General features: G+C 46.4%; 1 protein-coding gene across 2 annotated transcripts in view; it reads right to left on the bottom strand.

Moving 5' to 3' along the window:
* The window catches only part of LOC139545238 (single-stranded DNA-binding protein 2), a 119,998-nt gene that overhangs the window by 45,459 nt on the left and 46,834 nt on the right, over positions 1 to 27,705 (bottom strand). For both annotated transcript variants that reach the window (XM_071352791.1, XM_071352790.1), the window contains exons 3-4: positions 21,218 to 21,279; positions 20,724 to 20,808 (exon numbers count right to left, since the gene is read on the bottom strand). In XM_071352791.1, the coding sequence (XP_071208892.1) occupies positions 20,724 to 20,808; positions 21,218 to 21,279 (147 nt within the window). The remainder of the gene's footprint in view (positions 1 to 20,723; positions 20,809 to 21,217; positions 21,280 to 27,705) is intronic.

Raw genomic sequence — 27,705 nt, 5'->3', positions numbered from 1 at the left:
ATCTTGTCTCATCGCTGCAACTCCCCAACGGGCTCAGGAAAGGCGAAGGTCAAGTGTCCTCCGAAAAATGCCCCGCCAAGCCACCCTGCTTCTTAACACACTGCTCGCTTAACCAGGAAGCCAGCCACACGAATTTGTCAGAGGAAACAACTTTAAACTGATGACCGAAGTCAGCTTGCAGGCACCCGGAGTTGCTAGAGCGCGATGAGCCAAACCCTCCCCTATCCCAGACAATGCTGGGCCAATTGTGCGCCACCCTACGGGGCTCCCGGTCACGGCCGGCTGTAACACAGCCTGGAATCGAACCTGAGGCTGTAGTGGTGCTTCAGCACTGCAATGCAGTGCCTTAGACCGCTGCACCACTCTGGATTTTTTTCGGCTATTAAACAACTAATTGACCGACGTTGGATCAATTCCTTGATTTTAGTTCGTTTTTTTTTTGCCCAACTCTCGTTCACGAGAGAAATCTGAGAAATCAAGTCAAGGACTATGAAACGTTGGGGTGAAGGGAGTTGTAGTTTTCATTAAGAAAATATTCAAACTACTTCTGTGCAGAAATGTGGTCATTAACTACAATGATCATAATCCATTGCCGCCAGAGACGGATCAGAGAGGAAGAGGCAATGTGAGAGGTTTCACTCTCGCCAAAATCTGTCAAAAATAAGCACAACACGTTTCTATGGGCTTATTTTGGGCCTAAGCTTGTAACCTGCCTTCCCGTCTTTGGGACAACGACTCCCATTGTTAGGGCATAGACATGAGCATCTCATCATTATATACAGATCTCTGGACGGATACACTTTTAAGCCTGCTACGTTAGGTTAGATACACACAGAACGCAGGAGAGAGAAATGTACACAACACAATGACGATAGGGACAAAAACAGTTCGTGAAAGTATACCTTATCTACTTTGAAAAACTTGTACAATTATTTAGTCAGACAACTCTACAGCATACTTAGGCAGGCTAGCCTAGCTAAATAGGATGACTAAAAACAGTACAGTATGGGAAGCACATAACGTTAGATGGCCTGGCTGGTTGGCTGCTATTGCCTGACCAGAGATGAGATGATTACTTTAACCTTTTCACGCATGAGTTCCAAATATCTTTAACGGTCACCCCAGCATGAGCTTTTTTATGCATGTGATGTCAGAATGCACTCACTGTTCCAAAATGTGATTGTTACTCAACAGGACAGTTAACCCCCGGTGCCCTCAAACCAAGGCACACTGCCTGCTAATTATTTACAGGCTATGTTTCAACTTGTCAATTTCAAATGATTTTCTAACAAGTTAAATTTTCGAACAACAGATTGAATTGAGGTGTGTTCCATCTCCTCATTAATTCACATAGAAGTAGCCCATTTCAATGTTGTGGAAAATGTACGTTAAGCTGCAGCTGGCCCAGAACAGAGGAGCACGTTTTGCTCTTAATTGTAATCAGAGGGCTAATATTAACACTATGCATGCCAGTCTCTCTTGGCTAAGAGCTGAAGAGAGACTGACTGCATCACTTCTTCATTTTATAAGAAACATTAATGTGTTGAAAATCCCAAATTGTTTGCATAGTCAATTTACACAGAGCTCTGACACACACACTTATCCCACCAGACATGCCACAAGGAGTCTTTTCATAGTCCTCAAATCTAGATGAAATTCAAGTATTATATTAACATACAGTATTATATAGAGCCCTTATTGCATGGAACTTCCTTCCATCTCATATTGCTCAAAGCATCAGCAAACCTGGTTTAAAAAAACGGATAAAGCAACACCTTGCGCCACAACGCTTCTCTCCTATTTGGCCTAGATAGTTTGTGTGTATGCATTGATATGTAGGCTACGTGTGCCTTTTTAAAAATGTATGTAGTTCTGTCCTTGAGCTGTTCTTGTCTAATGATGTTCTGTATTATGTCATTCTGTATTATGTTTCATGTTTTGTGTGGACCCCAGGAAGAGTAGCTGCTGCTTTTGCAACAGCTAATGGGGATCCTAATGAAATACCAAAATACCTGCAGCATATGCTCTAACCGGTGTGATTAGAACACTTTTTTAGCATAACATCTCATCCAAACCGGAAAATGTAGGCTACAATAGTCATAGTGTTAACTGAGGAATATGTAACTTAGCACAAGCGGTCATATTTAGCTAACTCTCGGCTGACAGAAACCATAATATGAATTAGCTAATAGTAATTACTATTTACAATTCATCACATCACGGGTGAGCTCATCAGTGATCGAAATAATTGAGTAAAACACTTTCTAAAAATCTAAAGTAATCCAATGATGTGTAGTTTGTGTGCGCCGCAATGTTTGTTTTTTAGCATCAACCAGAGATTATAAAATGAGTTGGGTCTGTTTGCAGTATGCATGTTGAAGAGGGTGTGTGGTCTACCATCATTCATATCCAGAAGTTAACTCGAAACACAAGTGAACCATCCCTTCACCTCATTTTGTTATAACATCTTTTGTCTGATAGATGTTTATGTGACAACCAGAATGCATTGAATGATGTCAACAAACATTGGGCGCCACATATATTGTAGCTGGCAATTAGCTTAGCATTAGCTCATCATAATCAGTACAACCTTCAAATAAGTATTTTACACACATATACAGTTGAAGTCGGAATTATACATATACCTTAGCCAAATACATTTAAACTCAGTTTTTCACAATTCCTGACATTTAATCCGAGTAAAAAGTCCCTGTTTTAGGCCAGTTAGGATCACCACTTTATTTAAAGTGGCAACGGCAGATTTTGCGGCGATGCCACGAAAACCACTTGGCCCTTGTGGCCATGAGTGAGAGAGAGCAAGGTTAGAAATGATGTCAACACTGCAACAGACACCATTAGTCATACTAGTGGTTATGTACCTCCTTGTTATACACTATTAGTCATACTAGTGGTTATGTACCTCCTTGTTATACACTATTAGTCACAGCAGTGGTTATGTACAGTTGAAGACAGAAGTTTACATACACCTTAGCCAAACACATTTAAACTCCGTTTTTTTACAATTCCTGACATTTAATCCTAATAAAAATTCCCTATCTTAGGTCAGTTAGGATCACCACTTTATTTTAAGAATGTGAAATGTCAGAATAATAGCAGAGAGAATGATTTATTTCAGCTTGTATTTCTTTCATCACATTCCCAGTGGGTCAGAAGTTTACATACACTCAATTAGTATTTGGTAGCATTGCCTTTAAATGGTTTAACTTGGGTCAAATGTTTCGGGTAGTCTTCCACAAGCTTCCCACAATAAGTTATGTGAATTTTGGCCCATTCCTCCTGACAGAGCTGCTGTAACTGAGTCAGGTTTGTAGGTCACTTTGCTCGCACACGCTTTTTCAGTTCTGCCCATAAATTTTCTATGGGATTGAGGTCAGGGCTTGTGATGTTCACTCCAATACCTTGACTTTGTTGTCCTTAAGCCATTTTGCCACAACTTTGAAAGTATGCTTGGGGTCAATGTCAATTTGGAAGACCCATTTGCAACCAAGCTTTAACTTCCTGACTGATGTCTTGAGATGTTGCTTCAATATATCGACATACTTTTCCTCCCTCGTGATGCCATCTATTTTGTGAAGTGCACCAGTCCCTCCTGCAGCAAAGGACCCCCACAACATGATGCTGCCAACCCCCGTGCTTCACGGTTGGGATGGTTTTCTTCGGCTTGCAAGCCCCCCCTTTTTCCTCCAAACATAACAATGGTCATTATGGCCAAACAGCTCTATTTTTGTTTCATCAGACCAGAGGACATTTCTCCAACAAGTACGATCTTTGTCCCCATGTGCAGTTGCAAACCGTAGTCTGGCTTTTTATAACAGTTTTGGAGCAGTGGCTTCTTCCTTGCTGAGCGGCCTTTCAGGTTATGTCGATATAGGACTCGTTTTACTGTGGATATTGCTACTTTTGTACCTGTTTCCTCCAGCATCTTCACAAGGTCCTTTGCTGTTGTTCTGGGATTGATTTGCACTTTAAACACTAAAGTACATTCATCTCTGGGAGACAGAACGCGTCTCCTTCCTGAGCGGTATGACAGCTGCGTAGTCCCATGGTGTTTATACTTGCGTACTATTGTTTGTACAGCTGAACGTGGTACCTTCAGGCGTTTGTAAATTGCTCCCAAGGATGAACCTTGTGGAGGTCTACAATTTTCTTCTGAAGTCTTGGCTGATTTCTTTTGGTTTTCCCATGATGTCAAGCAAAAAGGCACTGAGTTTGAAGGCAGGCCTTGAAATACATCCACAGGTACACCTCCAATTGACTCAAATGATGTCAATTAGCAGCTTCTAAAGTCATGACATAATTTTCTGGAATTTTCGAAGCTGTTTAAAGGCACAGTCAACTTAGTGTATGTAAGCTCCAGTAGAAATGACAACACGAGATTCAGAAACTATAATGATAATTTAATAAGGCACTTAATTTGATAGTAACGCACATATGTTCAAAGTTATTATCAGTAAGGATAACAACTATGAAGGCAATGCCAGCCAGAGAAGGTGCCAGGAGGGAAAACGTTTGTGCAACTTCTCTGACTGGAGATGCGCAAATGTCTGCATACTTGATCTGTGAGAACACTGGGGAAGTGTTTCGGCTCTTGTCGAATAGAGAACTGTGTCCGGCTCAGTAATGCCCTTAATATGGCTGTAATCCCGTTAACGGGATGATATGACAACAGCCAGTGAAAGTGCAGGGCGACAAATTCAAAACAACAGAAATCTCATAATTAAAATTCCTCAGACATACATGTGTCTTATACCATTTTAAAGGTAATCTTGTTGTTAATCCCACCAAAGTGTCCGATTTCAAATATGCTTTTCAGCGAAAGCACTACAAACAATTATGTTAGGTCACACCAAACCACAATAAGCACAGCCATTTTTCCAACCAAAGATAGCAGTCACAAAAAGCACAAATAGAGATACAATTAATCACTAACCTTTGATGGTCTTCATCAGATGACACTCATAGGACTTCATGTTACACAATACATGTATGTTTTGTTTGATAAAGTTCATATTTATATAAAATAATCTGAGTTTACATTGGCGTGTTATATTCACTAGTTCCAAAAACATCCAGTGATTTTGCATAGCCACATCTATTCAACAGAAATACTTATCATAAATGTAGATGATAATACAAGTTATACACATGGAATTATAGATATACCTCTCCTTAATGCAACCGCTGTGTCAGATTTCAAAAAATGTTTACGGAAAAAGCAAACCATGCAATAATCTGAGACGGCGCTCAGAACTATAGTCAAATTAGCCGCCATGTTGGAGTCAACAGAAACCAGAAATTACATGATAAATATTCCCTTACCTTTGATGATCTTCATCAGAATGCACTCCCATGAATCCCAGGTCCACAATAAATGCTTGATTTGTTCGATAATGTCCGTTATTTATGTCCAATTAGCTACTTTGGTTAGCGCGTCTGGTAAACAATTCCAAAGTCACGAAGCGCGTTCACTAAAACGTGACGAAATGTCCAAAAGTTCCCTAACAGTCAGTAGAAACATGTCAAACGATGTATTGAATCAATCTTTAGAATGTTGTTAACATAAATCTTGAATAACGTTCCAACCGGAGAATTACATTGACTTCAGATGAGCGATGGAACGGAGCTCCCTCTCATGTGAACGCGCATGGTCAAAGAATGGTCACCTCATGGCAGTGGTGACTAATTCTCCTCTCATTCAGCCCCCTTCACAGTAGAGTCATCAGACATAGTTCTACAGACTGTTGACATCTAGTGGAAGCCGTAGGAAGTGCAAACAAATTCATATTTCGCTGTAATTTCAATGGGATCTTGGTTGAAAATCCACCAGCCTCAGAATTTCCACTTCCTGTTTGGATTTTTTCTCAGGTTTTTGCCTACCATATGAGTTGTGTTATACTCACAGACATAATTCAAACAGTTTTAGAAACTTCAGAGTGTTTTCTATCCAATACTAATAATAATATGCATATATTAGCAACTATGACTGAGGAGCAGGCCGTTTACTCTGGGCACCTCTGTGCACCTTTCATCCAAGCTACTCAATACTGCCCCTGCAGCCATAAGAAGTTAACCAGGTCTTTCCTTGCAGCACTGGACCCCACGACTGGACTATAATCAAGATTAGACTAAACTAGAGCCTGCAGAACTTGCTTTTTGGAGTATGGTGCCATGGTGAACATCTCTTTATTACAGCTAGACCTCCCCATCTTTGCAACCATTGAATCTATATGTTTTGACCATAACAGTTTACAATCTAAGGTAACATCAAGTAATTTAGTCTCCTCAACTTGTCCAACAGCCACACCATTCATTACCAGATTCAGCTGAGGTCTAGCACTTAATGTACCAAATACAATGCTGGACTGGGCTGTCCGCACCACCCTCTGTAGGGACATGAGATCGAGGGAGGTGTTCAGAGGGAGGTGTTCAGTCCCAGGGTCCCAAGTCTGGTGACGAGGTTGGAGGGGACTATGGTGTTGAACACATTCTCACATAGGTATCTAGGTTGGTGCGGGCAGTGTGGAGTGCAATTGAGATTGCGTCATCTATGGATCTGTTGAGGCGGTATGCAAATTGGAATGGGTCTAGGGTGTCTGGAATGATGGAATTGATGTGTGCCATAACCAGCCTTTCAAAGCACTGTATAATTACAGATGCGAGTGCTACAGGGCAGTAGTCATTGTGGCAGTTATCCTTAGAGTAATGGAACAGGAATAATGGTGGTCAGCTTGAGACATGTGGGGGTTACAGACTGGGACAAGAAGAGGTTAAAAATGACCGTGAATATGCCTGTCAGCTGATGTACGCATGCTCTGAGAACGCACCCTGGAATACCGTCTGGCCCCGCGGCCTTGTGAGTGGTGACCTGATTAAAAACCTTACTCACGTCGGCCTTTGAGAGCAAGATAACCCAGCCAACTGGGTAGGCGAGGGGCCCTCATGCACAGCTCTGTGTTGTTTTTATAAAAGTGTGCATAAAATGCATTGAGTTTGTCTGGTAGAGAGGCATCGTTGGGCAGATCACAGCTGGGTCTTCCTTTATAATCCGTAATGGACTGTAGCACCTGCTACATGCAGTGGTCGTCAGAGCCTGTGTAATAGGATTCCACCTTGTTCCTATATTGTCCTTTTGCTTGTTTGATGGCTCCGCAGAGGTCGTAGTAGGACTTCTTGTACTTGTTTCTGTCTTCAGCCGTAGCCTTAGGGTTGTCTGCGATAGCCCTGTGTGCGGTAGCCCTGTCCTTTAGCTCAGCACCAACCTCGATTTAAATCCAGGGCTTTTGATTGGGGAAGAGCGAACCTTCACTGTGGGGACAACATCAACAATGCATTTCCTAATGAAGCCGCATTAGGATAGCCTCAGATTCGAAGGACCATTTCCCTACGGAGTGGTTCTTCCTGTTTGAGCTTCTGCTTGTAGACAGGACGCAGGAGTATAGAGTCATGATATGATTTGCCGAAGGGATGACGAAGGAGGGCCTTGAATGCATGCTTGTGGGTAGAGTAACAGTGGTCTAGGACTTTATCGACCCTAGTGGCGAAAGAGACCTGTTGATGGAAGGTGGGCATCACGTCTTAATGGACGCGGAATTAAAATCACAGGCAACAAGGAAAGCAGACTTCGGGTACATGGTTTCCTGCTCGTTTACAGCCACGTACAGTTTTTTAAGTGCCAGCTTGTTGTTTTTCTTGGTCCTGAGGTGGAATATATACAGCAGTCACAATAACAACTGAAAACTCTCTTGGAAGGTAGAAGGGTTGGGATTTGATCATCAGGTATTCCAAGACGGGTGACAGGAACAATATTCCAAGACAGGAACAATGGGTCGAGACTTTCACTGCATTAAGAGTCAGAAAACAATTTTCTGTGGATGAAGAGACATACCCCTCCCTCTCTCGATATCCCTGACTCCAATGTGCTGTCCGCTCAATGAATAGAGAATCGAGTTGGATAGCCATGGGGGTATACTGTCCGAAAAGCCATGTTTAAGAAAAGCAAAGAATATTGCAGTTACAAGAGTCCCACTGATAGCAACTATGCGAGCGAAGATCATCAATCTTATTATCTATTTACTGTACATTGGCCGATGGAATGAAGGTAAGAGGTGGCCGGGTTTCCCTTCACCTTAGCCTTATCAGGACTCCCCCTCTCCTGCCTCGTTTTTGCTGCCGTTTCCTCTTGGGGAGCCCGAAGACAGACAGAGAGAGAGACAGAGAGACTGAGAGAGAGACAGAGAGAGAGAGAGAGAGAGAGAGAGAGAGAGAGAGAGAGAGAGAGAGAGAGAGAGAGAGACAGCGAGAGAGACAGAGAGACAGAGCGAGAGACAGAGAGAGAGAGAGAGAGAGAGAGAGACAAACAGAGAGAGAGAGAGAGACAGAGACAGACAGAGAGAGAGAGAGACAGAGACAGACAGAGAGAGAGAGACAGACAGAGAGAGAGAGACAGAGACAGAGAGACAGAGAGAGAGACAGAGAGAGAGAGAGAGAGAGAGAGAGACAGAGAGAGAGAGACAGAGAGAGAGAGACAGAGAGAGAGACAAAGAGAGAGACAGAAAGAGAGCACCCCCACAACATGATGCTGCCACCCCCATTCAATCCATCCATCCCCTCTGTCTCTCCCCTTGTCCTCTTTCTTTTCATCTCTCCCTCTTTCTTTCCATTCCCCATCTCCTCTCCTATCTCTCCTCTATTCAATAGTACCACACTGCTCTTTTGGATATTAATCCCAACAGCCCCCTGTACTGTTCCGTCATTATAATGCATTAGACTGAGTCACCATGGCCATAATCACAGGACAATGTTGATATATGTACAGTACGTGCTCACTCAGGTAATTGAAATATAGGCCTACAGCAGCATCAGCGGCAGTAGTGAGGACCCTGACTGACTGCATTACTTTTATCACTGATGTCATTATCAGCCATCGTAAACACCTCTCAGCCATACAGCCATGGCAGTATAACACATTCACACACACACACACACACAAAGAGCAGTATAATATGGGAGGTGGGTCTGTGGGCAGATGCTGCAGCAGATACACCCACCCAGAGATTTATATGAGTGTAAATGATAGCCACAGAGGCCTAGGAGCTGCACTGTACTGCACTACTCTTCCACTATCTGACCTGGCCATCCAACGTGCAGAGGAGATAAGAGATTTAGCCTGAGCACAGAGGGGAAAAGATAGGGACTAAACTCCTAGTGAGGAGAGATTCTGTCCTGGCTGGATTCTGTGGAAGTATGAAAGATGGATTGATTTTTCTATCAGGGGGAAGTGAGAGAGGAGGGTGGGACGCAATTAATGGATGGGGTCATTCCAGCCTGTCCTACCACTCTCCACCTCCACAGTGAGATACTCTGCATCAACGGTAGTGCACTATAATATATTCCTATTCCTATATTCCTATATTCCTAATATATTTCTTACAGTATATTATAAGGTATAGTTTGCCATCTGGAACACAGATACTGGTCGCGTTCCCCTGCTCAGACGTTGCATGCATCAACCAATGGTTGTGTGCAACATCATCGACTGTGCCGTCGGGCACCAGATTCTGTAACATATGATGTGGTTAACTGATACGCAAAATACCTATCCAAGCGTTGTTAGATCTGGCATGTGTCAGCAACGCCTGGGCATGGGCAGAGGAACGTGCCCAATATCTGTCAGATGGCCCCACTATATGGACTAGGACTGGGACACGGGTGAGATATGGCTGTGTGACACCACCACAACCTCTGGGCTTACTTTGGGCCACAGAGACAACGTGCCACTGACACCCCCCATGCCAACAGGGACGCCCTTCCGGATACCTCTGTCCCTGCCCTCACCCCACCTCTTCCCTTGTCCTCCACCCTGCCCTCCTTCTCACCCCAGCCCACCTCTGCCCTGTCTTTCACCCTGCCCTCCCTCTCACCCCAGCCCAACTCTGCCCTGTCTTTCACCCTGCCCTCCCTCTCACCCCAGCCCAACTCTGCCCTGTCTTTCACCCTGCCCTCCCTCTCACCCCAGCCCACCTCTGCCCTGTCTTTCACCCTGCCCTCCCTCTCACCCCAGCCCACCTCTGCCCTGTCTTTCACCCTGCCCTCCCTCTCACCCCAGCCCACCTCTGCCCTGTCTTTCACCCTGCCCTCTGTCTCACCCCAGCCCAACTCTGCCCTGTCTTTCACCCTGCCCTCCCTCTCACCCCAGTCCACCTCTGCCCTGTCCTCCACCCTGCCCTCCCTCTCACCCCAGCCCACCTCTGCCCTGTCTTTCACCCTGCCCTCCCTCTCACCCCAGCCCACCTCTGCCCTGTCTTTCACCCTGCCCTCCCTCTCACCCCAGCCCACCTCTGCCCTGTCTTTCACCCTGCCCTCTGTCTCACCCCAGCCCACCTCTGCCCTGTCTTTCACCCTGCCCTGTCTTTCACCCTGCCCTCCCTCCCTCTCACCCCAGCCCACCTCTGCCGTCTTTCACCCTGCCCTCCGTCTCACCCCAGTCCACCTCTGCCCTGTCTTTCACCCTGCCCTCCCTCTCACCCCAGTCCACCTCTGCCCTGTCTTTCACCCTGCCCTCCGTCTCACCCCAGTCCACCTCTGCCGTCTTTCACCCTGCCCTCCGTCTCACCCCAGTCCACCTCTGCCCTGTCTTTCACCCTGCCCTCCCTCTCACCCCAGTCCACCTCTGCCCTGTCTTTCACCCTGCCCTCCGTCTCACCCTAGTCCACCTCTGCCGTCTTTCACCCTGCCCTCCGTCTCACCCCAGTCCACCTCTGCCCTGTCTTTCACCCTGCCCTCCCTCTCACCCCAGCCCACCTCTGCCCTGTCTTTCACCCTGCCCTCTGTCTCACCCCAGCCCACCTCTGCCCTGTCTTTCACCCTGCCCTCCGTCTCACCCCAGTCCACCTCTGCCCGTCTTTCACCCTGCCCTCCGTCTCACCCCAGCCCACCTCTGCCCTGTCTTTCACCCTGCCCTCTGTCTCACCCCAGCCCACCTCTGCCCTGTCTTTCACCCTGCCCTCCGTCTCACCCCAGTCCACCTCTGCCGTCTTTCACCCTGCCCTCTGTCTCACCCCAGCCAACCTCTGCCCTGTCTTTCACCCTGCCCTCTGTCTCACCCCAGCCCACCTCTGCCCTGTCTTTCACCCTGCCCTCCGTCTCACCCCAGTCCACCTCTGCCGTCTTTCACCCTGCCCTCTGTCTCACCCCAGCCCACCTCTGCCCTGTCTTTCACCCTGCCCTCCGTCTCACCCCAGCCCACCTCTGCTCCCCTGCCCTCTTTCACCCTAGCCAACCTCTGCCCTGTCTTTCACCCTGCCCTCTGTCTCACCCCAGCCCACCTCTGCCCTGTCTTTCACCCTGCCCTCCGTCTCACCCCAGCCCACCTCTGCCCTGTCTTTCACCCTGCCCTCCCTCTCACCCCAGCCCACCTCTGCCCTGTCTTTCACCCTGCCCTCCGTCTCACCCCAGCCCACCTCTGCCCTGTCTTTCACCCTGCCCTCCGTCTCACCCCAGTCCACCTCTGCCCTGTCTTTCACCCTGCCCTCCCTCTCACCCCAGTCCACCTCTGCCGTCTTTCACCCTGCCCTCCCTCTCACCCCAGTCCACCTCTGCCCTGTCTTTCACCCTGCCCTCCCTCTCACCCCAGCCCACCTCTGCCCTGTCTTTCACCCTGCCCTCCGTCTCACCCCAGCCCACCTCTGCCCTGTCTTTCACCCTGCCCTCCGTCTCACCCCAGCCCACCTCTGCCCTGTCTTTCACCCTGCCCTCCGTCTCACCCCAGCCCACCTCTGCCCTGTCTTTCACCCTGCCCTCCGTCTCACCCCAGCCCACCTCTGCCCTGTCTTTCACCCTGCCCTCCGTCTCACCCCAGCCCACCTCTGCCCTGTCTTTCACCCTGCCCTCCGTCTCACCCCAGCCCACCTCTGCCCTGTCTTTCACCCTGCCCTCCGTCTCACCCCAGTCCACCTCTGCCCTGTCTTTCACCCTGCCCTCCCTCTCACCCCAGTCCACCTCTGCCGTCTTTCACCCTGCCCTCCCTCTCACCCCAGTCCACCTCTGCCCTGTCTTTCACCCTGCCCTCCCTCTCACCCCAGTCCACCTCTGCCCTGTCTTTCACCCTGCCCTCCCTCTCACCCCAGTCCACCTCTGCCCTGTCTTTCACCCTGCCCTCCCTCTCACCCCAACCCGCTCCTGAGCTTCTGAACACACACGCCTCCCCGACATGTCCAAACACACATGTGACATGACCCAGCATGACATGGCAGCGGAAAATACACTCCTGGAGACTACTAGACTTCAGGCATGATAGTGAAACAGACCACAGAGGGAGAGGGAGAGAGGAGGGAGAAAGGGAGAAGAGAGAGTGAGAGGAGTGAAAGAGAGAGAGGAGATAAAGTGTTAGGAAAAGAGAGGGAGAGTGAGAGAGGGAGAAATTAGGGAAACTATAAGGAAGAGAGGGAGAGAGAGTGTGAGAGAGAGCAAGAGAGAGCGCAAGAGAGCGCGAGAGAGCGAGAGAGAGAGCGAGAGCGCGAGAGAGAGCGAGAGAGAACGAGGGAGAGCGAGGGGGAGGGGAAATAGAGGTTGTGGTTTATCTGAAGACGCAGCTTAACAGTGTCTGTCTGTTGAGAGGGTGAAAGGCAGAACGAGAGAAAACAATACATGAGCAGAGTTGATTAGTTACTGGAGGGAGAAGTTAGTGTTTAACATTATATGAAATTCCTAAAGTAGTAGACAGTGGTAAACAAATCAGGTCTTCAGGTAACATCTCTGCTATGGTCTGTGAACTACTCTCAACGTTAGCATGACAATCACATTCTCATTTACATTTTTACTAAACTAGTAAAAACAGCTCCATATCTGCTCGCATGCAAACTCCCTCTGTCTACTTCTCTCTCTCTCCATCGCTCCCTCTTCTCTCTCTTTCTCTCCCTTTTCCCTCTCTCTTCACATCTCCATGGCGATGATGCTGCTATGAGTCACCCCCACACTGCTCCTCAGTTTGGTTTAAAAACAGGAGAATATGGGAGTGGAGAAGGGCTCTGTTGCCCTGGAAACAGACTGGGGGTCCCTCCGACCCCACACTCCACCACCCCCTCCACCCCCACTGGTCCAACGTACTCTGAGCCAGGAGATCCAAGAAAGTCTGTCCCTATAATGTGTTTATGTGATATACATATACAAAACATTAACACACAAGCACACATTTATCCTGTACCGGAAAAATAGATGAAAAATCACTCTCTTCAATGCTGACAGGCAATCATGGAAGACAATTAAATGTTTACAAACAGAACATCTTTAGATGTATGTATACCGTATACACAGTATGTGGTGTGTGTGTATGCAGTGTGTATGTGAAAGGTGTGAGTATATATACGTATGTTTGCTCTTTCTAAGTACATTGTGTCCTGGAAAGTACCCTGTGATGTCATGATGGGAGAATGTAATGAGGTGATGAGGTCATCAAAGCCACAGAAATGCACTCTGGTAGGCTTGTACTAACAGGCAGGTAAACAGCCAGCTTTAGGGCCAAAGGGGACCACACACACACACAAACATATGCTCATGCGCACGCACGCCCACAGTCATTGTGTGAGTGAGTGTGTGTGTGTGTGTGTGTGTGTGTGTGTGTGTGTGTGTGTGTGTGTGTGTGTGTGTGTGTGTGTGTGTGTGTGTGTGTGTGTGTGTGTGTGTGTGTGTGTGTGTGTGTGGAGGACAGGGTCATATCAGGACTAGGGTGTTTTCAGTTAAACAGAGCAGACCAAACCCTTGTGTTCAGCTACCACACCCTACTGTCCCTGGATCCCTGCCAGAGGCCAAAAAACATACCTGCCTATGTGTGTGTGTGTGTGTCTGTGTTTGTGTCTGTGCTTGTGTCTGTGTTTGTGTCTGTGCTTGTGTCTGTGCTTGTGTCTGTGCTTGTGTCTGTGTTTGTGTCTGTGTTTGTGTCTGTGTTTGTGTGTGTGGGGGGGGGGGGGTTGAGTAGAGAGAAAGGGGGATAGAGGTATGGAGTTGATTGAATATGCATGTGTGTACGTGTGTGTATGTACGTGTCTGAGCATGAGTGAATGAGTGTGTATGTACAGTTGAAGTCGGAAGTTTACATACACTTAGGTTGGAGTCATTAAAACTAGTTTTTCAACTACTCCACAAATTTCTATAAACTATAGTTTTGGCAAGTCGGTTGGGACATCTACTTTGTGCATGACACAAGTCATTTTTCCAACAATTGTTCACAGACAGATTATTTCACTGTATCACAATTCCAGTGGGTCAAAATTTTACATACACTTTACATACATTTGACTGTGCCTTTAAACAGCTTGGAAAATTCCAGAAAATGATGTCATGGCTTTAGAAGCTTCTGATAGGCTAATTGATGTACCTGTGGATGTATTTTAAGGCCTACCTTCAAACTCTGTGCCTCTTTGCTTGACATCATGGGAAAATCAAAAGAAATCAGCCAAGACCTCAGAATTTGTTTTAGACCTCCACAAGTCTGGTTCATCCTTGGGAGCAATTTCCAAACGCATGAAGGTACCACGTTCATCTGTACAAACAATAGTACGCAAGTATAAACACCATGGGACTATGCAGCTGTCATACCGCTCAGGAAGGAGACGCATTCTGTCTCCTAGAGATGAATGTACTTTGGTGCGAAAAGTGCAAATCAATCCCAGAACAACATCAAAGGACCTTGTGAAGATGCTGGAGGAAACAGGTACAAATGTATCTATATCCACAGTAAAACGAGTCCTATAGTGGGGCAAAAAAGTATTTAGTCAGCCACCAATTGTGCAAGTTCTCCCACTTAAAAAGATGAGAGAGGCCTGTAATTTTCATCATAGGTACACTTCAACTATGACAGACAAAATGAGAAAAAAAATCCAGAAAATCACATTGTAGGATTTTTAATGAATTTATTTGCAAATTATGGTGGAAAATAAGTATTTAGTCACCTACAAACAAGCAAGATTTCTGGCTCTCACAGACCTGTAACTTCTTCTTTAAGAGGCTCCTCTGTCCTCCACTCGTTACCTGTATTAATGGCACCTGTTTGAACTTGTTATCAGTATAAAAGACACCTGTCCACAACCTCAAACAGTCACACTCCAAACTCCACTATGGCCAAGACCAACGAGCTGTCAAAGGACACCAGAAACAAAATTGTAGACCTGCACCAGGCTGGGAAGACTGAATCTGCAATAGGTAAGCAGCTTGGTTTGAAGAAATCAACTGTGGGAGCAATTATTAGGAAATGGAAGACATACAAGACCACTGATAATCTCCCTCGATCTGGGGCTCCACGCAAGATCTCACAACGTGGGGTCAAAATGATCACAAGAACGGTGAGCAAAAATCCCAGAACCACACGGGGGGACCTAGTGAATGACCTGCAGAGAGCTGGGACCAAAGTAACAAAGCCTACCATCAGTAACACACTACGCCGCCAGGGACTCAAATCCTGCAGTGCCAGACGTGTCCCCCTGCTTAAGCCAGTACATGTCCAGGCCCGTCTGAAGTTTGCTAGAGAGCATTTGGATGATCCAGAAGAAGATTGGGAGAATGTCATATGGTCAGATGAAACCAAAATATAACTTTTTGGTAAAAACTCACCTCGTCGTGTTTGGAGGACAAAGAATGCTGAGTTGCATCCAAATAACACCATACCTACTGTGAAGCATGGGTGTGGAAACATCATGCTTTGGGCTGTTTTTCTGCAAAGGGACCAGGACGACTGATCCGTGTAAAGGAAAGAATGAATGGGGCCATGTATCATGAGATTTTGAGTGAAAACCTCCTTCCATCAGCAAGGGCATTGAAGATGAAACGTGGCTGGGTCTTTCAGCATGACAATGATCCCAAACACACCGCCCGGGCAACGAAGGAGTGGTTGACTCCAATGCTTCCCACAGTTGTGGGAAACTGTTGAGAGTGAAACACCCAGCAGCGTTGCAGTTCTTGACACAAACCGGTGCCTGGCACCTACTACCATACCCTGTTTAAAGGCACTTAAATCTGTTGTCTTGCCCCATTCACCCTCTGAATGGCACACATACACAATCCATGTCTCAATTGTCTCAAGGCTCAAAAATCCTTATTTAACCCGTCTCCTCCCCTTCATCTACACTGATTGAAGTGGATTTAACAAGTGACATCAATAAGGGATCATAGCTTTCACCTGGATTCACCTGGTCAGTCTATGTCATGGAAAGAGCAGGTGTTCCTAATGTTTTGTACACTCAGTGTACATCCTCACTACCGTAGACACACACACACACACACACACACACACACACCCTTTGTAAAATGTGGAATTCTTTAATAAGAAACCAGAGTGTTTAAATGTCTGTTTTTTTATATTAGATTTGTTAACATGCTTGAGTTGCTTTCATAGGTCTTACAAGTAATTTCATGCTGGCATGACTCTTTCCATCCTGATTAATTTGCTCGTGTTTGTGTTCAACTCCATGTGATCACAAATAAATGAGAGAGTGTGACATCAAGAAGGCAGAACAAGAACAGACCGTTGTCTCAAAAAGGTAGGGGGATTAACATGATAAGAAAATTATATAAATCAGCTAGATGAGTAGTGCCTTGTGAAGACGTTACCACATGATAGTGAGAGCCATCCCTCTTCTTTGCTACCTTCCAACCTCTCATAACAGCGTCAGGAACAATCTCATTGACCTGCATGGATCGAAGTCTTAGACAGAAAATAATATTCTGTGACTTAGTTTCTAATTGGTCATTTTGCAAGAGAAAATAATGTAAACATAGCTTGTTTTGATGATTCCACTTCCCTCCTCAAATGGAATTTGCTCATTTAGCATGGAGAAAGCAATTGAAAAAGCACTTAGCAGAACTGTAAACGCTGTTTCCCTGGCTGAAAAGCCCAGGCTGAAGATGGAAATCAATACAGCAGGACTCTTCACTTCATTCATCACTCTTTTCATCCCTCACTTTCCCCTGGTGTTCCTGGAATACTGGCTCAAGTCAGACACATAATGTTTATACATAAACGCGCACACAATCACACGCGCACGCACACAACCACACACAAGCACATGCACGCAAGCTCACATGCAAATACACACACACACACACACACACCCAGACACCCATCCACATCGCTCAGGCCAAACGCCACGCCCACTAATGTTTCTTCTCCACGATGTGTCTGGATTTGATCTCCTCCCCGACCACTTCTCGAATGCAAACACATTCAAACCGTTCTGATTGGCTCCAGAAAACGATGGGTTGGGCAAGAGGCTGAACACACGTGGGTAAAGCGGTGTTTTGGAAATAGTAATTGGCTTTGATACTGATTGGTTAGAGACGATCCAATCACTGATGACTTGTTTTGTACAACAACCCTCACTTTGAAGTCAGCAGAAAGGCCTACGATGGTAGTCTCACACTGAATGTATGTATTGATAGATAGAGCAGGGGAATTACATTCAGTATGAGTCGACAGGCAACCATGGAATGAGCAGAGCAAACTCCTGAACAGTAATTAGCCATCTGAAAATAATTATCACCAATATGTCTGATTACATCTTCATTAGACTCAAGTCACACAATTGAAACAAAAGACGATCTCCATCAAATCAAGGTATTCTACTTTTTCAATACGGCCAATCATAATGTTCTCTTCATCTCTGTTAATTGAGCTATGTAAAGCAGCTACAGTATCTGTGTGGTGGATTGGTTCTGATTGGATCTTACAACCACCACAGCATTACTACAGTTAATTGAAAGTGACCTTGGCTAATTAAAGCTCACAGATTACATCCAGGAGAAGAACATGGAATAATTCTGTTCATTCTGTGCCATTTATTTTGCCCACCATATTAAGATGCATTTTACAGAGTAATAGAAGAAGCTGAAAATATGGAATTTTCTAAACATGAATTGTTGCCAGTAACTGTGTTGCTCTCTATTAAGTAGTTAGACTGTGAGTGGTGTTGTTACCAGTACGATTTAAAAGAGGCAGGATGAACAGGGACTAAGCAAGGTGAGACTCCTTCCATTCCTTCCTTTCTCTGTGCCTCTGATTCACGCTGCCTCTGTCCAGCCTCCACCTCTCCATCTCCCTCTTTCGTTCTCTCTCTCCCTCTCTCCCTTTCCATCCTCCTCTCTCCTACTCCTTCTCCCCCCCTCTCTTTCCAGTTCCATCCCCCACTCTCCGACTCCCACCTCGTTCTCTCTCCCCCTCCCTTTCCATTCCTCACCCACCCACCCCGGCCCCTCTCTGTCTCAGGGCTCAGAGGTTGGGCCGCCCTCCAGCTCCTTTCCCCAGAGCCAGGATGACATCATCATAGTGCTGCTGCCTCATTCCCCAGGAGCCTATTCATCACACACATCATCATCACCAGCATCAGCAGCATCATCTGACTTCACCCGCACTGCACCTCACACACACACGCACACGCATGCAAGCACACACATCTCTCTTCTACACACTCCACCTCACACCTTGTGCACCGTTCCCCCACCTCCCTCCCTCCAACTACCATTCTCTCTCCTTTCTCTCCCCCCTCTGCAATTGCTAAACCCAAAGTGAGAGGGGGTATGCGGGGGGTGTGAGAGAGAGAGAGAGAGAGAGAGACAGAGACAGAGACAGAAGAGAACCCTGCTGGGGTAAGCAGAAAGCTACAACCTGTGCACTCCCAACAATGCGTCTCAATAAGCCACGCCACACAAAATCTGATGAGTCAGGCTGGCTACAGAGAGAGAACAACAACATCAAAAAGCAGGAGACCCCTCCGACTCCAGTGAGAGAGACAGAGAGAGAGAGAGAGACAAAAGAGGGGTTCAGACAGAGCTCAGGCTCTGGATATGCTTACATGACTTTCCCTGTTACTGTTACTGGACAGCACTTACCTGAACACATCACATCACATAGTAAACACAGAACATATCATCACAATATTTCCATCATGTTCATCTTCAACATCCAGCCGCTCAACTCCTATCCAGTGTATATATATTTAAAAACACTGGCAGAACTGGTTGGCACCTGTGTGGGGCAGTAGTAGGCACCAGTGTGGTGCAGCAGTAGGCACCAGTGTGGGGCAGCAGTAGGCACCAGTGTGGTGCAGCAGTAGGCACCAGTGTGGGGCAGCAGTAGGCACCAGTGTGGGGCAGGAGTAGGCACCAGTGTGGGGCAGCAGTAGGCACCAGTGTGGGGCAGGAGTAGGCACCAGTGTGGGGTAGTAGTAGGCACCAGTGTGGGGCAGCAGTAGGCACCAGTGTGGGGCAGGAGTAGGCACCAGTGTGGTGCAGCAGTAGGCACCAGTGTGGGGCAGCAGTAGGCACCAGTGTGGTGCAGCAGTAGGCACCAGTGTGGGGCAGGAGTAGGCACCAGTGTGGGGTAGTAGTAGGCACCAGTGTGGGGCAGCAGTAGGCACCAGTGTGGGGCAGGAGTAGGCACCAGTGTGGGGTAGTAGTAGGCACCAGTGTGGGGCAGCAGTAGGCACCAGTGTGGGGCAGGAGTAGGCACCAGTGTGGGGCAGCAGTAGGCACCAGTGTGGGGCAGCAGTAGGCACCAGTGTGGGGCAGGAGTAGGCACCAGTGTGGGGTAGTAGTAGGCACCAGTGTGGGGCAGCAGTAGGCACCAGTGTGGGGCAGGAGTAGGCACCAGTGTGGGGCAGCAGTAGGCACCAGTGTGGGGCAGCAGTAGGCACCAGTGTGGGGTAGCAGTAAGCACCAGTGTGGGGCAGGAGTAGGCACCAGTGTGGGGCAGCAGTAGGCACCAGTGTGGGGCAGCAGTAGGCACCAGTGTGGGGCAGCAGTAGGCACCAGTGTGGGGCAGCAGTAGGCACCAGTGTGGGGCAGCAGTAGGCACCAGTGTGGGGTAGTAGTAGGCACCAGTGTGGGGCAGCAGTAGGCACCAGTGTGGGGCAGCAGTAGGCACCAGTGTGGGGCAGCAGTAAGCACCAGTGTGGGGCAGCAGTAGGCACCAGTGTGGGGCAGCAGTAGGCAAGTGTGGGTCAGGAGTAGGCAACAGTGTGGGGCAGCAGTAGGCACCAGTGTGGGGTAGTAGTAGGCACCAGTGTGGGGCAGCAGTAAGCACCAGTGTGGGGCAGGAGTAGGCACCAGTGTGGGGCAGGAGTAGGCACCAGTGTGGGGCAGGAGTAGGCACCAGTGTGGGGCAGCAGTAGGCACCAGTGTGGGGCAGCAGTAGGCACCAGTGTGGGGCAGCAGTAGGCACCAGTGTGGGGCAGCAGTAGGCACCAGTGTGGGGCAGCAGTAAGCACCAGTGTGGGGTAGCAGTAAGCACCAGTGTGGGGCAGGAGTAGGCACCAGTGTGGGGCAGCAGTAGGCACCAGTGTGGAGCAGCAGTAAGCACCAGTGTGGGGCAGCAGTAGGCACCAGTGTGGGGCAGCAGTAAGCACCAGTGTGGGGCAGGAGTAGGCACCAGTGTGGGGCAGCAGTAGGCACCAGTGTGGGGCAGCAGTAGGCACCAGTGTGGGGCAGCAGTAGGCACCAGTGTGGGGTAGTAGTAGGCACCAGTGTGGGGTAGTAGTAGGCACCAGTGTGGGGCAGCAGTAGGCACTAGTGTGGGGCAGCAGTAGGCACTAGTGTGGGGCAGCAGTAGGCACTAGTGTGGGGCAGCAGTAGGCACCCGTTTGGGGCAGCAGTAGGCACCAGTGTGGGGCAGCAGTGCTTGTGGTTGTGGACGGGGTGAGGTAATGTTGATGGTGACTCACGTAGTCATGGAAGGCCTTGGCCTCACTAGAATGTTCACATGTCTCTCTCCTCTCCGGGGCCGCGCAGTACAGGTCCCAGAACACACTGTAACACAGGGAGGGCGGGGAGGTTATATACACAGAAGTGCAAAAAACACACAAAAATAACATTATCTTTATCATTATTAATGTTATCATCCTGATTTTTCCAGAATGTTACCAGGACCCGTATTCACAGAGGATCTCAGAGTAGGAGTAGGATGGACAAGGTCCCCCTGTCCAACAAGGCAGCCCCCCGAAACCTCTCTGAATCAGACTGACTAGGCATCCCACCTTTCCCTCTCATTAACATCTAAAAAGGAAAACTGAATTTATTTTAATACAGGCCCAGCTAAGTCGATTGATAGGTCATTATCATTTACAGCAAGTCATTGACAACACGTTGTAATAGAGAGGAGGATGAAGATAAATGAGAGTGTGAGGGAATGGAGTGGAAGACGTAGTACTGTACTCACCACCACCAAGAGTGGAGGAATCCTGGGGGCTCTCCTAATGTGATGTTCTTCTCCCATCGGATCTACCAGAGAAACAGAAAGACAGAGAGGTTTCAGATAAGGTGTATAAAGTGTAGGTGTAGACTCCATTGTACTGTAATATTCATGACATGAAACTAAAGTCTACAAGTATTTTGAAAGTATGTGGGAATTCACATACACATCATTATATACAGTGAGCTCCAAAAGTATTGGGAGAGTGACACATTTTCTGTTGTTTTGGCTCTGTATTCCAGCACTTTGGATTTAAAATTATACAATGACAATGAGGTTAAAGTGCAGACTGTCGTCTTTCCATTTAGAAATTACAGCACTGTTTGTACATCGTCCCCTCATTTCAGGGTACCAAAAGAATTGGGACAAATTCACTTATATGTGTTTCAAAGTAGTCAAAAGTTTAGTATTTGGTCCCATATTCCTAGAACGCAATGATTACATCAAGCTTGTGACTCTAAATTTGCTATTTGTTTTGGTTGTGTTTCAGATTATTTAGGAAAATAATGTATTGTGTCATTTTGGAGTCACTTTAATTGTAAATAAGAATAGAATGTTTCTAAAAACTTCTACATTAATGTGGATAGTCCCAATATTATGGATAATCCTGAATGAATTGTTAATAATGATGACGCACAAATATCATACCTCCAAGACATGCTAACCTCTCACCATTACAATAACAGGGGAGGTTAGTATACCTCCAAGACATGCTAACCTCTTACCGTTACAATAACAGGGGAGGTTAGTATACCTCCAAGACATGCTAACCTCTCACTGTTACAATAACAGGGGAGGTTAGTATACCTCCAAGACATGCTAACCTCTCACCATTACAATAACAGGGGAGGTTAGTATACCTCCAAGACATGCTAACCTCTTACCGTTACAATAACAGGGGAGGTTAGTATACCTCCAAGACATGCTAACCTCTCACTGTTACAATAACAGGGGAGGTTAGTATACCTCCAAGACATGCTAACCTCTCACCATTACAATAACAGGGGAGGTTAGTATACCTCCAAGACATGCTAACCTCTTACCGTTACAATAACAGGGGAGGTTAGTATACCTCCAAGACATCCAAACCTCTCACCGTTACAATAACAGGGGAGGTTAGTATACCTCCAAGACATGCTAACCTCTCACCATTACAATAACAGGGGAGGTTAGTATACCTCCAAGACATGCTAACCTCTTACCGTTACAATAACAGGGGAGGTTAGTATACCTCCAAGACATGCTAACCTCTCACTGTTACAATAACAGGGGAGGTTAGTATACCTCCAAGACATGCTAACCTCTCACCATTACAATAACAGGGGAGGTTAGTATACCTCCAAGACATGCTAACCTCTTACCGTTACAATAACAGGGGAGGTTAGTATACCTCCAAGACATGCTAACCTCTCACCGTTACAATAACAGGGGAGGTTAGTATACCTCCAAGACATGCTAACCTCTCACCATTACAATAACAGGGGAGGTTAGTATACCTCCAAGACATGCTAACCTCTTACCATTACAATAACAGGGGAGGTTAGTATACCTCCAAGACATGCTAACATCTTACCATTACAATAACAGGGGATGTTAGTATACCTCCAAGACATGCTAACCTCTTACCGTTACAATAACAGGGGAGGTTAGTATACCTCCAAGACATGCTAACCTCTCACCGTTACAATAACAGGGGAGGTTAGTATACCTCCAAGACATGCTAACCTCTCACCATTACAATAACAGGGGAGGTTAGTATACCTCCAAGACATGCTAACCTCTTACCATTACAATAACAGGGGAGGTTAGTATACCTCCAAGACATGCTAACATCTTACCATTACAATAACAGGGGATGTTAGTATACCTCCAAGACATGCTAACCTCTTACCGTTACAATAACAGGGGAGGTTAGTATACCTCCAAGACATGCTAACCTCTCACCATTACAATAACAGGGGATGTTAGTATACCTCCAAGACATGCTAACCTCTTACCGTTACAATAACAGGGGAGGTTAGTATACCTCCAAGACATGCTAATCTCTCACCATTACAATAACAGGGGAGGTTAGTATACCTCCAAGACATGCTAACCTCTCACCGTTACAATAACAGGGGAGGTTAGTATACCTCCAAGACACGCCAACAAGACATGCTAATCTCTCACCGTTACAATAACAGGGGAGGTTAGTATACCTCCAAGACATGCTAACCTCTTACCATTACAATAACAGGGGAGGTTAGTATACCTCCAAGACATGCTAACCTCTTACCATTACAATAACAGGGGATATTAGCATTAGAGGGGATTTATTAAATCAAATGTTATTTGTCCATGCGCCGAATACAACAGGTGTAGACCTTACCGTGAAATGCTTACTGACAAGCCCTTAACCAACAATGCAGTTGAACAAATATTTAGTTTAGAAAATATTTACTAAATAAACTAAAGTAAAAAAATAAAAATTTAAAGTAACACAATAAAAATATAAAAAAGATTATTTCACCTTTATTTAAATCTGTGAATAACATATTTTATCAATGTTTATTATGAGTATTTCTGTGATTTGATGTGGGATATTTTGGAGGCAAAGCCAAATGTAAACTGAGGTTTTTGGATATAAATATGAACTTGATCGGACAAAACATACATGTATTGTGTAACATGTTGTCCCGGGAGTGTCATCTGATGAAGAATATCAAAGGTTAGTGATTCATTTTATCAATATTTCTGCTTTTGTGACACCTCTCTTTGGTTGGAAAATCGCTGTATGCTTTCTGTGACTAGTTGCTGACCTAACATAATGATATGTTCTGCTTTGCCGAAAAGCTTATTTGAAATCCGACACTGTGGATGGATTAATGAGAATTTTATCGTTAAAATGGTGTCTAATACTTGTATGTTTGAGAAAATTGAATTATGAGATTTTTGTTGATTGAATTTCCGCTAGCGGAACCCCAGTCCTAGACAGGTTAACCAGGTAGGCCAGTTTAGGTAGGCCATTTACAACTGTGACCTGGCCAAGATTATAATGGCACAAGGCGAGACCCAGATGCAGACACAGGAGGCAGATGATTAGAGTCCAAGATGCTTATTAACAATCCAAAAGAGGTAGGCAAGAGAATGGTCGTGGACAGGCAAAAGGTCAAAACAAGTTCAGAGTTCCAGAATGGCAGGCAGGCTCGAGGTCAGGGCAGACAGAATGGTCAGGCAGGAGGGAATGGAGTCCAGAAAAACAGACAAAGGTCAAAACCGGGAGGACTAGTAAAAGAGAATAGAAATGTAGGAGCACGGGAAAAAACACACTGGTTGACTTGAACATACAAGACGAACTGGCACAAAGAGACAGGAAACACAGGGATAAATACACCAGGGAAAATAAGTGACACCTGGAGGGGGTGGAGACAATCACAAGGACAGGTGAAACAGATCAGGACGTGACAAAGATAAAGCAAAGCAGTGCGACAAAAACAACACAGAGTTACACATGGGATAAACAAACATAACACAATAGAAAAGGTATATGTACAGTGTGTGCAAATGTAGTAAGATTAGGGAGGTAAGGCAATAAATAGGCCATAGAGGCAAAATAATTACAATTTAGCATTAACACTGGAGTGATAGATGTGCAGATGATGATGTGCAAGTAGAAATACTGGGGTGCAAAAGAGCAACAACAAAAAAAACGATATGGGGATGAGGTACAGTGATCGGTAAGCTGCTCTGACAGCTGATGCTTAACGTTAGAGAGGGAGAAATAAGTCTCCAGCTTCAGGGATTTTTAAATAAATAAAGATAATGAGGCTATATACAGGGGGTACCGGTACCGGGTCAATGTGTAGGGGTACATGTTAGTGGAGGTCATTTGTACATGTAGGAAAGGGTAAGTGACTGTGCATGGATAATAAACAGCGAGTAGCAGCAGTGTAAAAACAAAGGGGGGGAGTGGTGTCAATGCAAACAGTCCGGGTGGCCATTTGATTAATTGTTCAGCAGTCTTATGGCTTGGGGGTAGAAGCTGTTAAGGAGCCTTTTGAACCTAGACTTGGAGCTCTGGTAAAGCTTGCCGTGCGGTAGCAGAGAAAACAGTCCATGACTTGGGTGACTGGAGTCTTTGACAATTTGTTGGGCCTTCCTCTGACACCGCCTAGTATATAGGTCCTGGATGGCAGGAAGCTTGGCCCCAGTGATGTACTGAGCCGTACTCACTACCCTCTGTAGCACCTTTCGGTCGGATGCCGAGCAGTTGCCATACCAGGCGGTGATGCAACTGGTCAGGATGCTCTCAATGGTGCAGCTGTATAACTTTGAGGATCTAGGGACCCATGCCAAATATTTTCAGTCTCCTGAGGGGGAGAAGGCATTGTCGTGCCCTCTTCATGACTTTCTTGGTGTGTTTGGAACATGATAGTTTGTTGGTGATGTGGACACCAAGGAACTTGAAACTCTCGACCCGCTTCACTACAACCACGTTGATGTGAATGGGGGCATGTTTGTCTGATGAGACAAAAATAGAGCTTTTTGGTCTAAAGTCCACTCGCCGTGTTTAGAGGAAGAAGAAGGATGAGTACAACCCCAAGAACACCATCCCAACCGTGAAGCATGGAGGTGGAAACATCATTCTTTGGGGATGCTTTTCTGCAAAGGGGACAGGACGACTGCACCGTATTGAGGGGAGGATGGATGGAGCCATGTATCGCGAGATCTTGGCCAACAACCTCCTTCCCTCAGTAAGAGCATTGAAGATGGGTCGTGGCTGGGTCTTCCAGCATGACAACGACACACAGCCAAGGCAACTAAGGAGTAAGAAGCATCTCAAGGTCCTGGAGTGGCCTAGCCAGTCTCCAGACCTGAACCCAGTAGAACATCTTTGGAGGGAGCTGAAAGTCCGTATTGCCCAGCGACAGCCCCGAAACCTGAAGGATCTGGAGAAGGTCTGTATGGAGGAGTGGGCCAAAATCCCTGCTGCAGTGTGTGCAAACCTGGTCAAGAACTACAGGAAACGTATGATCTCTGTAATTGCAAACAAAGGTTTCTGTACCAAATATTAAGTTCTGCTTTTCTGATGTATCAAATACTTATGTCATGCAATAAAATGCAAATTAATTACTTAAAAATCATACAATGTGATTTTCTGGATTTTTGTTTTAGATTCCGTCTCTCACAGTTGAAGTGTACCTATGATACAAATTACAGACCTCTACATGCTTTGTAAGTAGGAAAACCTGCAAAATCGGCAGTGTATCAAATACTTGTTCTCCCCACTGTACATACAGTTGAAGTCAGAGGTTTACACCTTAGCCAAATACATTTAAACTCAGTTTTTCACAATTCCTGACATTTAATCCTAGTAAAAATTCCCTGTCTTAGGTCAGTTAGGATGACCACTTTATTTTAAGAATGTGAAATGCCAGAATAATAGTAGAGAGAATTATTTATTTCAGCTTTTATTTCATTCATCACATTCCCAGTGGGTCAGAAGTTTACATGCACTCAATTAGTATTTGGTAGCATTGCTTTAAAATAGTTTAACTTGGGGAAAACGTTTCGGGTAGCCTTCCACAAGCTTCCCACAATAAGTTGGGTGACTTTTGGCCCAATCCTCCTGACAGAGCTGGTGTAACTGAGTCAGGTTTGTAGGCCTCCTTGCTCGCACACACTTTTTCAGTTCTGCACACAAATTTTCTATATGATTGAAGTCAGGGCTTTGTGATGCCACTCTAATACCTTGACTCTTTTGTCCTTAAGCCATTTTGTCACAACTTTGAAAGTATGCTTGGGGTCAATGTCCATTTGGAAGACCCATTTGCGACCAAGCTTTAACTTCCTGACTGAAAGCGCGAACCACTGCTTTTAACCAGGGCAAGGTGACCGGAAGCATGACCGAATACAAACAGTGTAGCTATTCTCTCCGCAAGGCAATCAAACAGGCTAAGTCCCAGTACAGAGACAAAATCGAGTCGCAATTCAACAGCTCAGACACAAGAGGTATGTGGCAGGGTCTACAGTCAATCACGGATTACAAAAAGAAAACCAGCCCCGTCGCGGACCAGGATGTCTTGCTCCCAGACAGGCTAAACAACTTTTTTGCCCGCTTTGAGGACAATACAGTGCCACTGACACGGCCCCCTACCAAAACCTGCGGGCTCTCCTTCACTGCAGCCGAGGTGAGTAAAACATTTAAACGTGTTAACCCTCGCAAGGCTGCAGGCCCAGACGGCATTCCCAGCCGCGTCCTCAGAGCATGCGCAGACCAGCTGGCTGGTGTGTTTACGGACATATTCAATCAATCCTTATCCCAGTCTGCTGTTCCCACATGCTTCAAGAGGGCCACCATTGTTCCTGTTCCCAAGAAAGCTAAGGTAACTGAGCTAAACGACTACCGCCCCGTAGCACTCACTTCCGTCATCATGAAGTGCTTTGAGAGACTAGTCAAGGACCATATCACCTCC

This window comes from Salvelinus alpinus, chromosome 19, assembly GCF_045679555.1.
Source record: "Salvelinus alpinus chromosome 19, SLU_Salpinus.1, whole genome shotgun sequence".
Lineage (NCBI taxonomy): Eukaryota > Metazoa > Chordata > Actinopteri > Salmoniformes > Salmonidae > Salvelinus > Salvelinus alpinus.
This window is presented reverse-complemented; position numbering and strand designations above follow the sequence as displayed.